Here is a 13,586-nt window from a genome sequence, read left to right as displayed (position 1 = left end):
CCTCCCCAGGTTTGCCCCTTCTGATCTTCTTCTTGCTTGTCTTAAGCAATTAAATGCGTTAGAAATACTACAGTCTAGCTGGAGTCGGCTCAGAGGGAGCACTAGGGCAAGATCTTTGTTTTGCTTCTGTTATTGCTGCTGCCCCTCCTTCCTCTCTGCTTCTGTCCTTCTAAGCGATCTGTCCAGACCCAGCTGAAACTCTTTCTCCTTTGTAAGATTTTCCTAGATCTTCCTTGGTAAACCCCTGGCTCTCCCATCCTTACCACTGCTTGCCTTGGGTATATTGTTCTGTGTTGACTTTTGTAATCCAGCAAAGCTGAATGCTGCTGCAGCGCCTTGCCCCCTCTGAGTGGCTGCCCTTGTTGGGCTGTGTGGCCAACTGCCTGGGTTTGATTCCCACCTTCTCCACTTGGGAACTGGTTGACCTTCGGGAATCCACCTTTGCCTCAGTGTTCTCTCCTGTGAAGTGGGGATAGCACTGTGTGTTACTAATTTGGTGGAAGAACACATACTATATGCTCTGCATTGCCAGCACCTGAGTTGGTGGTGGTGGTGGTGGTGGTGGTGGTGCTGCTGCTGCTGCTGCTGCTGCTGCTGGTATTGGTGGTGATGTTGGTGGTGAAGGCAAGAGTTTCTGTCCGTCTGTTGTCTGTGCTCCAGTGGGCAACATGCCGCAGCGGCCCTGAGTTTATCCACTGGGAGTCGTATGGAGGCCTAGGCTCTGTCCCTGACCCGGGTGGATCTCGCCACTGCAGTCCCACAGCATCTGAAGCATTCTACTTGGAATGCACCTGAAACTTATGTATATGACAAGGGTGCCTTGCCTCAGTGACAGCCTTAAATGCTGCCTTTCCTTTTCCTCCTGAAGACGATGACCAGTTTTCACCTGAAGCAGATGCCGCCATGAGCGAGATGACAGGGAATACAGCACTGCTTGCTCAGGTGTGTGGTTGGTGGGGGTAGGGGAGGCAGGCTGGCTGGGGGAACTGACCTTTCAATGCCTTCTTTCCCGTAGCTTGGCCCTGGATTGACCAGTAGTATTTAAGGAAAGGTGCATGAAGTAGCTAATACTTGATGTTAGTCTTTTCTCACATTGCATAAAGAAATACCCGGGGCTGAATAATCTATAAAGGAAAGAGGTTTAATTGACTCACAGTGCTGCGGGCTTGGGGAGACCTCAGGAAACTTACAATCATGGCAGAAAGGGAAGAGGCACGTCTTACATGATGGGCAGGCAAGAGACAATATGTGAAGGAGGAACTGTCAGATACTTATAAAACCATCTGATCTCGTGAGAACTCACTATCACGAGAACAGCATGGGCACACCGCCTCATAATCCAATCACCTCCCACCAGGTCTTTCCCTCGAAACATGGGGATTATAGAGATTACAATTCAAGATGATATTTGAGTGGGGACACAAAACCTAACCATATCATACTCCCCCCTCCCCACTTCTTCAGGTGACAAGTTACAGTCCAACTGGTCTTCCTCTGATTCAGCTGTGGAGTGTGGTTGGAGATGAAGTAAGTACTGCCCTTCTTTTCCTTCTGTGTTGCTGACCCGAAGTAATGGATTGATTAAGAGCTGGTCCTGGGATTTGTTTCCTCTTGAGTTAATCAGAGGATATAACTGTAGACAAGCACCTCCCAGGGGACACTTTGGATATCCTGATTGGGGGTGGTGGTGCCAGTGTCCTCTAGTGAGTAGAGGCCAGGGATGCCACTAAACATCCCATAGTATTCAGGACAGCGCCCCACAGCAAAGAATTATCCAACCCCAAATGTCAGTAGTGCCAAGGTGGAGAAACCCTGTGTGAGACCTTCTGGGACCTTGCGTAGGTTGGGTTTTTCTGTCTTCTATCTTATGGTATGAAAGCTTAGATTTCTTCAGCATATTAAAAAGCCTATCCTGGCCAGGTCCAGTGGCTCACCCCTGTAGTCCCAGCACTTTGGGAGGCCGAGACGGGCAGATCACTTGAGGTCAGGAGTTTGAGACCAGCCTGGCCAACATGGCAAGACCCCCATCTCTACTAAAAATACAAAAATCTGCTGGGTGTGGTGATGCACACCTGTGATCCCAGCTGCTTGGGAGGCTGAGGCAGGAGAATCATTTGAACCTGGGAGACAGAGGTTGCAAAGAACCAAGATTGTGCCACTGCATTCCAGCCTGGGTGACAGAGCAAGACTCTGTCTCAAAAAAACAAAAACAACAACAACAAAAAACACCTATCCTCATGCCACAGCAGCCAACAGAACACTTAAATAAATGTTCCTGTTGGCTAGAGCACAAGCCATGTCCCCCACCCTGTTACTCGTTTTATTTTCTTTTTGGAGACAGAGTCTCGCTCTTGTTGTCCAGGCTGGAATGCAGTGGCGTGATCTCAGCTCATTGTAACCTCCGCCTCCGGGGTTCAAGCGATTCTGCCTCAGCCTCAGTAACTGGGATTACAGGCATGTGCCACCACGCCTGGCTAATTTTTATATCTTTAGTAGAGACGGGGTTTCACCATGTTGGCCAGGCTGGTCTTGGACTCCTGACCTCAGGTGATCCACCTGCCTCAGCCTCCCAAAATGCTGGGATTACAGGCACGAGCCACCAAGACTCCAGGCTACACTGTTAGTCTTGTACATCTCTTGCCTGCAGTGGCAACTGGGGAGGGGAGAGCTCATGTTGGCTTGGGAGATGGCCCCAAGGTGCCATGGACAAAGCTTTAAGGGAACTTTCTTTTCTAGGTGGTGTTGATAAACCGGTCCCTGGTGGAGCGAGGCCTTGCCCAGTGGGTAGACAGCTACTATGCAAGCCTTTGACCCCCGGTTCCCCATGCTGCTTCCTGAGAGTCTTTTTTTGCACTGTTGAAACCGGGCTTGGCACTCAAGTCAAAGATTAACATCAGAATAACAAACATTGCCCTCTCCAGAAAGTCCTTTCTTCCTCCATACTGTAGTCCTATTGAGAAGACGTTTCGTCTCTGAGAAAAAAGGATGAAACCGTGGGTTCTCTTCTCAAAGCTAAAGGATAGTGTTTAACAAGCCAGCTGGCTTATCCTGGTTCTCAGCTGTTCAAAAAACAAAAAAAAGAAAAGAATAGAAACAGTCTCAACCAGATTGTCCTCTTCCCCTGTTCCATTCCCTTCTTCCTTCTATCTCCTTCCCCGGCAATATCCAAACAAACTGGCAGACAGGCCAGGGATGTGTGTTGCTTGCTTGAGAGGGTTTCTTTTACTTCAAATCTTTCTTCAGGGAGCAAGACATGAACTGACTAATTGGTATCCACTACTTGTACAGCTTACATAAATGAATTGATGATATTTAACCAGTTTTTATAAACTTCATCTAGGTCTCTAAATACAGACTTTTTAAATTGCAGCTGTAAATATGAAGTGGTCATCACTCCTGACCTTGGTCAGTGGGGAGGGGAACTGGTATCCTTCGAAGCCTGGTTGTAATTTGTACCCATTTTCTATTTGTGCAAACTCTGTAAATATGTGTTTAAACAAATGTAATATTTTGTACAAGATACACTGGAGAACAAAGGGAACTCAAGGTTTTTCCAGCCACATATCACCTGTAAGTAGAAGTCAACTCTGCAGTGCAGCTGCCACCCTCGGCCCCTCTGGCCAGGGCCCCTGTGGCTTCCTGCACACTGGACGGTTGACTGTATGGTAGAGACTGTGATCTGGGAACTTTTTGCTGTACAAATCTGTTTAAAAAAAAAAAAAAAAAAAAAAAAAGTAACTCATTGAATTAACTTGCAGTGGTGTGTTTGATTCTTTTTTAGACTGGCTTCAGCATTGTGCAGTTTAAAAATAAGTAACTTAAGTCACTTAAACTTACATAAATCTTCAATTGTATGAACTATAGCTTTGAGTCCATTTTTTTCCAGTGGTGAAGAATTGGGGGGGGGTGGAGAGTGAAGAGGGGGGCGGTGAGTGTGGCGAGCTGGATCACAGGCCCCACACAACCACCTCTACAGGAGACCCGTGGTTTTTTGAAGAGTTTGGCCAGAAATTTCTATCGCCTTTTCCTCTCTCTTGTTCCACCAGGTGGCAGCCAAGTGTCCTCTGACTTCCTTCACTGCATATTAACTAGCCAGACTCAGTTTAAATCACCGGCTTCTAAAACAGGTTGTGCCTTCTTTGTTTGTCATTCTTAATAGATTCATGAAGTTATTTAATCTACTATGGTGATGAGAATGATGTAAGAAATACATCATTATGTATGGGAAGAGATACTGCCTCAATATAATAGCCCCTGCTCTTAAAGAAGGCTCTGGCCACTGCTGCCCAGGCCTACCCCAGTGCCCCGCCCCGCCCCCTACGTTTGAGGCCTCTGGCTGCAGGGCTGTTGAGCTTGAGCTCTAGTCTTTAGAGCGCTAATGTAGCCTGAGGGCCATTCAGATTGGAGGTATTCTCCCCACCGCACAACCACTCCTGGGAGTTCCTCCCAGTTCCAACCCAGCTGGCTTGTTCTCCTTCCTGTCTCCTGGCGGAAGACTGCAGCCCCATGAGCCTGAGCTGTGGCCATTGTCAGGTGCCTATCTTCCCCTCCATCCAGGTTCTCACCTGTGTGGTTAACAGCCTTGGTTTCCCTCATCTGTAAGATGAGATAACCTCATACGGCAATTTAATCATGGAAATGCCCTCTGCTTCTACAGGGCTTGGTCTCAGGGAGCTCCCCTGCAGTTCTTAGCCACTGTTGGCTTTAAGTCCTGGCAGGAATTGGGTGTGACTTTGGCCAAGTCACCATACACCCAGGTCTAAGCTTTTCCTCTATAATCCAGCATTGCTGGAGCATGAAAAGGTCTATGGAAGCCTTCCGACTAACTTAGGGAATGCGCACAGAGCCTGGTGTGCAGATTGAGCTTTTATCTCCAGGGAACCATTGAGGGGTTTCAAACATTAAACCGTGATTCTGGTGCAGGGAAAAGGATGGGTGAGGTGGAAGTGTAGACACGAGAAAAGGATTCTTCTGGGATGGAGCCTGGGGCAGACAAGATGTGATGAAGTCAGGATCCTCCCATAAAGCCCCCTGCGCTTTCATGAGCGGGATGGGCTGCTACTCGGGACTCCCAGGCCTTAGAGTCCTCCCCTGCAAGGGTGCCTCCATTAAACTCAGTTTGGAATGCCTGAGGAAGAGCAGGTTGGAGGCTGGGGAAGGACTTGTACTCCTCGAATAAATGCTTCTCAGATTGTTACGGGCCTTTGATTAATTTCCAGAGTTCTGAAAACCTTAACTTTTAACCATTTTGCCAGAAATCTCATTGTTCTCAAGGAGGAGCAGATTTATGGAGGTCCTCACTCCATCCCTCCGCAAGTCAGCTGCCTGGGCAAGTGCATTTGAGACACCCTCTTTGAATTACCTGTGGGGCATCCTGTGTTGGTGTGAATTGGAAACTCACAGGAGAAGCCAGTGCTGGTGAGAGATCTGGTAATCTGGTAATCTGCCCAGGCTGTAGGGGAGAGAGGTGGCATGCTGGACGCAGGAGGCTGGAGCTTCCACCCTGTTCTCACTGCAGCTGTTGGTGTCAGTACCGCCCCTCTGGTCTCTGGGGCATCACCGTGGAGGATGGGTTCTAGGGTTACTGCTATACCTTGTATAACTTCAGGTAGGCCACTTGTAGACATCAACATCTGTCAGATGATAACTAATGTCAGTTCTAAGATAAAATGAGAGTTGTAGCTAGAGTTAGGGAGTGCTTACTGTATATCAGGTGCTGTCTCTTTTACAGGTAACACTTGAGTCCTTGACACAACCCAGGGAGGCAGGGACTCCGTAGATGAGCAGACCCAAGCGATAGAATATGGTGACTTTGGAAAGTAGTTTGTGGTTAGAGCAGAGCTGAAACTAAACACCAGGCTGCTACCCCAGGCCAGGTGCTCTTCACCACCACCCCTAAAGCAGCATGGATTCATCTTGCCCCGGTCCACATCCCCAAATAAATGCCACAGTGATTAAATGATCAGTCCATGGGAAAGCTTTGGAACTTAGAGTGGGAAAGATACCATGACAGGAGACATCAATGATTTTGCTTTTATGGAAAATTTAAATCTAAGTAACACAAGCTGAGAGACACTCACAGCAGCTAGGGCCGAAGAGTGGACATTTTGAAACTGTGGTAATGTAAAGCAAGGAAAACTGGCCAGGCGCGGTGGATCGCGCCTGTAATCCCAGCATTTTGGGAGGCTGAGGCGGGTGGATCACTTGAGGCCAGGAGTTCGAAACCAGCCAGGCCAACGTAGCGAAAACCCCATCTCTATTAAAAATACGAGAAAAATTAGGCATGGTGGCACACACCTGTCATCCCAGCTACTTGGGAAGCTGAGACAGGAGAATCGCTTGAACCTAGAAGGCGGAGGTTGCAGTGAGCTGAGATCATACCACTGGACTCTAGCCTGGGTGACAGAGCCAGACTGTCTCCAAAAAAAAAAAAAAAAAAACAAAAACAAACCTCTAAGTTTCCATTGGGAAATATCATAAAGGATATGGATGGAAAATCTGGGTCTGTTCCTAGACCAGCAATGTCCAATAGAAATATATGAGCCACATCTGTAATTTAAAACTTTCTAGGAGCCACAATTAAAAAGTGCAAAGAAACAGATGAAATTAATTTTCATAATATTTTAAGTCATATCATTTCAGCATGTAATGGATATGAAACGTATTAATGAGTTGTTTTACGGTGTTTTTCCCACTCAGTCCAGTGTGCATTTTATACTTCAGCATACCGCTGTTCAGGCTGGCCACATTTCAAGGGCTTGATAGCCACATGTGGCTTGTGGCTACCACGTTGGGACAGTGTAGGCCTAGACTATTGCATTGGTCAGCATCACACTGATTCTGACAGCCTTATTTATGTTCTTCCTTATTCAAAAAGTTGTATGTTCTTTTGCACATTTAGTTTTCCAGATGAACTTTAGAATCATTTTGCAGGGAAGGGGACCATACTAAATATTCTATTGGTATTTGAAAATAATGCACACTATTGAGTTGGTATAAAGTTTTAATAATCTAGGAAGTTGGGTATGTAAAATATTTGAATTTATTGTTTTCCTTTCTTGCCCTCTCCTTCCCTGTGGCTTTTTTTTTTTTTTTAATTTAAATACAGGGTCTCAACCTGCTGTCCAAACTGGAGTGCAATGGTGCAGTCAGCTTATTGCAGCCTCGCACTCCCTGGCTCAAGCAATCCTCCCTCCTCAGCCTCCTGAGTAGCTGGGAGCACAGGCGCATGCCACCACACCCAACTCATTTGTTGTTTCATTTTTTTTGTAGAGATGGGGTCTGCCATGTTGCCCAGGCTGGTCTCGATCTCTTGGCCCCAAGCGATCTCCACCGCCTCAGCCCCGCAAAGTGCTGGTATTACAGACACAAGCCACTGCACCCAGTCCTGAAATTTTTGTTGTTATCAGAGCATATATGAGATCTTGTACATCAACACATTTATCTTTTTGTAGTTTAGCTGGGCATCTCTGGTAGACTGGATGTCTCCTTGCCAAAAATTCTGTCTTCCTCACAGTAGGAGGGTACATCCTAGTTTTGTTGGACTCAGGCCTGGACTCATCCTGGTCAGTGGAAGAGGGGTAAAGGTGGCACGAGTCACCTAGGCAGATGCCTTGAGCCAGAATGTGGTTCACTTTTCTTCTCCCTCTGCACCAGCATCGGCCACATGCCAGGTGGACACCCATCCACCCGCCTGGGTCCCGGTGTGAAGATGACATGGAACAGGGCTGCAGCCGGCCCTCATGGGTGTGTGGTTTGTGAAACATCTCACATGAGCCTCTGAGGTTTGGGGCTTGTGTGTTCCCCATGGCCTGCCATTCTAAGGGCCCACACCTTTCCTCCAAGGGCTCAGTACTCTGGCCGTAGAAGCTGCCAGGGTACCATGTTCTTATGCCTGACTGGGGACAAGCTCACAAGCTCCTCGCCCTGTCTTCTCATCACCCCATCTGTAAACAGTGGGGGTGAATTAGGTGAGTGCTGACATGCTTGCCAGGTTTGACTTTTGACTGATCTGTGAATAAGAGCCTTCCTGAAGATTCCTCTTAATGAGGCTGACTTGTATTTTTACAAAGCAAATCATCTAAGAGAGATCTTGGCTGTTTCTTGCTAGAAACAGGCCCAACTGACATCTGGTGGGGACAGACGGTATTTGAGAAGCCCTGATGCTCTGGGCAAGGAAGGCGGATACCTCCTACCTGGAGCTGGGATGGATTTCTTGTCTTTCCCCGGCCTCCCTGGCTTGGTGACAGGCAGGAGCCCCGACTGCTCCCACTGATTTCTTTCTCTCCATTGAGCGCCTGCATCCTGCTGGGTGCTTCAAAGATGAAACTTGCATTGAGCCTTTAGGGAGCTTCTCTGTTTTGGGAGGGGAGTTTGATGATCTCGATGCAGATGGTGCTTTCCTGAGTGGGTGCCTTCTCCCACTTTCTAATGGGATCCTGGCAATTGCTGATGAGGTAGGAAGGAAACTGAGGCTTCAAATCAGCAGAGCCAGACTTGAACCCGGGCCTTCTGCATTCCAGACTCTGTCTTTGCTTGCATGTGATGCCTCTGCTTCTCTTTATGATGGTCCAAGCACCAAATGGATGTGTTGACAAGAAGGATGAATGAGGTGACAGGTGGGAGGGCTCCTCTCCAGAGCTGGCCTCCTCCAGGCTTTGAAGGAAGAGGAGGCTGAACAGAGTGGCGTGGTAGGTGAGGGAGAAGCTGAACGGCCAGGGTCATTGCCATGATGGGAGGTACTTCCTGCTGAGATTGGGGCTGGTCCTGTAGGTCTGGCTCATGGACACTTGGAAAAGGAGATGGTAAAAGAGCAGGGGCTGGTCTGCTGCAGGGCTGGTCTGATTACAGGGCTCACACCTATAATCCCAGCACTTTGGGAGGCCGGGGTGGAAGGATCACTTGAGCCCAGGAGAGCCTGGGCAACATAGTGAAACCCCATCTCTACTAAAAATACAAAAATTAGCCAGGTTTGGTGGTGCATGCCTGTAGTCCCAGCTACTCGGGAGGCTGAGGCAAGAGGTGGAGGCTATAGTTGAGCCATGATCATACCACCACACTCCAGCCTGGACAATAAAGTGAGACCTTGTCTCTAAAAAATAAAAATAAAGTGAGAGCATGACATCATAGGAAGCTGTCTGCGAAAACATCACTTATAGAAGTCCTGTCTTTTTCATCTTTTAATAGGTAATAAACACGTAATACATGATTCCAAAGATACTTAAGGATAACCAGAAAAAAGGAAATCTTCCTGTTTCCCCCAGACACCCGCATTTTCTCTCTGGAGGACACTATATCTAGTGTCTTGTGTTTCCTACCAGAGGTTTAATCCCGACACACCGAGCACACACAGATGACAGCATAACATAAACAGAGTCACACACTAGGCCTGGGTTTGTCAATAAAGTTTTATTGGAACAGGCATGACCATTTGTTTACATATTGCCTGTGGCTGTGTTTGTGCTACAACCACAGAGGTGAGTAACCACAGAGATGAGTACCATCCAATAGACTGGATGCCCTGCAAAGCCAAAAATATCTAGTCTTTCACAGAAAGTTTGCTGGCCCCTGCTGGAAACACTCATGTGCAATTCCTACCCCCACCCTCCATTTAATCAAACTTAAATGCAGCTTTGATATTTATTTGCCTCTTTTGCAACCATGAGTTTTTTTTGCTCTGTTTTTCTGTGAGACAGAGCCTCGCTCTGTCGCCCAGGCTGGAGTGCAGTGGCACCATCCCGGCTCACTGCAACCTCCACCTCCCGGGTTCAAGCAATTCTCCTGCCTCAGCCTTGTGAGTAGCTGGGATTACAAGCATGCACCACCACACCCAGCTAATTCTTATATTTTTAGTAGAGACAGGGGGTCTCACTATGTTACCCAGGCTGGTCTCAAACTCCTGAGCTAAAGCAATCCACCACCTCTGCCTCCCAAAGTGCCGGGATTATAGGCGTGAGCCACAGCGCCAGGCCAACCGTGAGTTCTTTAGATTTTGAAAATTGTAGAATCTCAGGTTCCTTATGATGATAGTGGGCAGCTCTGTGCCTTGTAGACTTCCTTCATGGTACCTGCCTTGTTCCTGGTAGAGTGATCAGGCACAGGACCCTCCACACCCAGAGGGTGGGCAGTCTTCCCAGGATAGACTGGGAAGACCCTCTTTAGACAGCAAAGTATGGGTCACAAACCTGCAGCGCCGGCAGCTCCTGGGAGCAGAATCTCAGGCTCCACCCTCCTGAATCCTCATTTTTGTGACTCCCAGGCTATTCATACATTCATCAAAGTTTGAACACTTCATGAGCCCAGGGCATGGATGTTCAACCCTGGCTGCATTTTGGAATCATTTTGAAAACTACTGATGCCTTTGCAGGACATTCTTAAGTTATGGCTAAAAAGACAAACAAACAAACAAAAAACCTTTAAGTGACTTGGTATCAGAGACCCGTTTTCAGAGACACGGATTTAATTGGTGGGCACTGAGAGAGATTTAGAAAAATTATTACCTTTGGAGTGTAACTTGTACACCAAAGCACACCAACTGCACACATCTTGAATGTAGAACATGATGCATTTTCACATACGTGTGCCTCTGGGTAACCATCACCAGAGGTTAAAGGAACATTTCTAGGATCCCAGGAGTTGACCTCATGCCCTCGTTTAATCAATACCTTGTCCCTTAGGGAACTGTAATTTTATCGCCGTAAGATTAATTTTCCTACTCTGGAATTTTGTGTTAATGGGATGGTGCAGTCTGCACTCTTGCATCTTAGTGTTTGCACTCACCGTTTTGCCTGAGATGGCACGTGCCTCAGCTGTCTTGTGCGCGCCACTGTATGAATATAGTACAATTTATTTACCCATTCTTTGATGTTCATTGAGGTTTCTGGTTTTAGGCTGTAATGCTTAAAGCTCCTATCCTTCATTCTTGTATTTTTAGTGGATGCATACATTCATTTCTCTCGGGCACACACCTGTAAGGGGTACACACCACAGAGCAGGAACATGTTTAGCTCCAGTAATTATTTGTGTTTGGGAATTTTTTGGTTTTTTTTGAGAGAGGGTTTCTCTCTGTTGCCCAGGCTGGAGTGCAGTAGCTGTGTTATAAAATACACACTTTATAAGAAAAGGAATAATTACACATTGAAATATTATTTTGGACATAGTGGGTTAAATAAAACATAGTTACACTTGTTTTTTTGTTTTTCTGAGACAGAGTCTCGCTCTGTCGCCCCAGGCTGGAGTGCAGTGGCGTGATCTCGGCTCACTGCAAACTCTGCCTCCCGGGTTCACGCCATGCTCCTGCCTCAGCCTCCCGAGTAGCTGGGACTACAAGCACCTGCCACCACACCCGGCTAATTTTTTTTTTTTTTTTTTTTTTGTATTTTTAGTAGAGATGGGGTTTCACCGGTTACACTTGCTTTTTTAAAGGGTGGCTAGTGGACATGCTAAGATCACATGTGTGCCTCTTAGTTCCCATTGGACATCACAGGGTGGAGGAACATCCTGATAGGAGGCCACACCATTTCAGACAGTGTTTCTCAAATGAGGGCGCTCAGGCCATTAGCCTCAGTTTACCTGGAGTGCTTGTTTAAAAATGCAAAGTGCTGGGACCTGGAATCTGCATTTTCAGTAAGCCTCCTAGGCTAAACTCATGCCCGCTGCTCCTATAACTTGGGACCATTTGATTTTACTCATAAACAGGCGTGCTCCCTTGCTTTAGGTTGTGAGTAGATGGAATCCTTGTTTCCTGCGTTGACTTGGCTGCTAGGAAGTGTTCGGGACTAAGTTTTTAGTTAAGTTAGGGTTTAATTACTGTGTAATCTGGGTGGCTGTGTCGCTGTCTTCCAATATCTTGCCTTAGGCTGGAAATATCCTGAGGACAAATACCAAAGTCTATTTGCACAGTTTAAAATTTCTAGCCTTAAAATAGCCGTCTTCCAGTCTCAGTTCTGCCGCTGTGGGGCTTCGGGTAGGACACAGTCTGTAAAGATCCCATTCTCCAGTGGTTGTTCAGAGTATGAAAAGTGATCATTTAACTTCAGTAAAACTCTTAAAAAAGTAGAGATGATAAAGGTGAAGGCGCGTGGAAAGGGCTAGTTTTCAAGGTTACTCAATGCACACAACACAGATTGCTGCCACTATATCATAGACCACTAGATGGCGCCACAGCACAAGTTACTGGAAGTGTCCTCCCCGCCTTCCGCACACCGCCCCCTACCCCAATAGTGAGAACAGCCGTTCTCACTACGCGATCTTATTATTAGAACTTAATAGAAATGCACATTCTCGGGCCCTCCCCCAGACCTCCTGAATCCAAAACTCTGTTTTAACACACTGTCCTGATGCACACTTAAGTTTGAAAATCACGTTCCTAGAATCAACCTCTGGGTAACTTGGGAAGAAGTGAGCAGGAATCGGTGAAATAGAGGGTGGGCTGTCTGGGGTGAGGGTGGGCGGGCTGGACGGGGTGAGGGTGGGCGGGTTGGAGGGGGTGAGGGTGGGCGTGCTGGACGGGGTGAGGGTGGGCGGGCTGGAGGGGGTGAGGGTGGGCGTGCTGGACGGGGTAAGGGTGGGCGTGCTGGACGGGGTGAAGGTGGGCGGGCTGGGGAAGGGCTACTGAGTGAAGGTCACAGTGAAGGAACAATTCCACAGCGCTTGTCCCAATCAGGGAACCTTTAAAGAGCAAGATATCACATGGCAATTTTGTATTTTCCTTTTTAGGTAAGACATATACAATGCTGTCAGCTGGATAGAGGGAAAAGGGGGGGCTACTAGGGGACCCGCAATTTAGGGGCAAGGTCTTGGACCAGAAGCAGAAACACAGGGGCTGGCTGAGTGCTGCAGGGAGCCCTCAGCCAACCTGTGTCCCCACTCTGGCTGCTTGTCTCTGCCTGTTGAGATTTCACCAAACTACCACTGTGTTAATGGACTAAAATCTTGCAACCTTCTCTAGATGACCCAGGAAAATGGATGCTCAGAAATCAAAAAGAAGCTTGAGACTGCGTGGAAAAATCACTAGTGAATTAAAACCTTATTTCTGCTTTTTTCAATCCTGTCTGTATCCTAAGAAAATGCTGGTGCCGGAATGAATGCGTATCGTTTTGTTGTTGTTGTTTTGATACAAACATTTATTTTGCAGATGGCTACTGAGGCTTCAAAGGGGCAATGTATCATGCAAATAATTTTTTTCAGCTATGACGTGTACAGTTCACTTTGATTTATTTTTGATGTCAGAAACAAAATGGAAAGTTAGCGCTTTAAAAATGAGCGTGGCTGTCTGAATAAATAAATAATATGCTCTTGGCCAGAACCTGCCAGTGCCTCCTTAATTGTCCATTGATTCTTTAATTCTCTGCACTTTAACATCTACGGAAATTAAGAGGCCATAGAGCATGGAGATGTCTTTTGTTAAGCAAATTAAGGAAACTGGGTTTTAGAAGGTTTAGTTCTTCCTCCGGCTTTGACCTAGCATTTAAAGGCGGGAAGCGAAGTTGCCCGATGAAAGCCGGTTGCCCTCCGTGGTTTCTTCTGGAGACGACTGTACTCTCACCTTGTTTTTCCAGCCATGAATATTTATAGCATGTCCTCAG

At 47.1% G+C, this 13,586-nt stretch overlaps 2 protein-coding genes across 9 annotated transcripts in view; one reads left to right on the top strand and one right to left on the bottom strand.

Moving 5' to 3' along the window:
* AKAP1 (A-kinase anchoring protein 1) overlaps positions 1 to 7,014 on the top strand; it is a 39,274-nt gene extending 32,260 nt beyond the window's left edge. For 6 of the 8 annotated variants that reach the window (XM_050764670.1, XM_050764667.1, XM_050764666.1 and 3 more), the window contains 3 exons: positions 869 to 942; positions 1,465 to 1,527; positions 2,737 to 3,858. In XM_050764670.1, the coding sequence (XP_050620627.1) occupies positions 869 to 942; positions 1,465 to 1,527; positions 2,737 to 2,811 (212 nt within the window). In that variant the 3' untranslated portion in view covers positions 2,812 to 3,858. Of the gene's footprint in view, positions 1 to 868; positions 947 to 1,464; positions 1,528 to 2,736; positions 3,859 to 4,046 lie in introns of those variants that run through there. The other 2 variants (XM_050764672.1, XM_050764673.1) reach the window with 2 other exon arrangements.
* Positions 1 to 13,586, bottom strand: part of COIL (coilin) — a 252,232-nt gene that overhangs the window by 184,377 nt on the left and 54,269 nt on the right. The window lies entirely within an intron of this gene.

Source organism: Macaca thibetana, chromosome 16 (assembly GCF_024542745.1).
Source record: "Macaca thibetana thibetana isolate TM-01 chromosome 16, ASM2454274v1, whole genome shotgun sequence".
Lineage (NCBI taxonomy): Eukaryota > Metazoa > Chordata > Mammalia > Primates > Cercopithecidae > Macaca > Macaca thibetana.
Note: the sequence above shows the minus strand (reverse complement) of the source record. Positions and strands in the feature narration are given on the sequence as shown.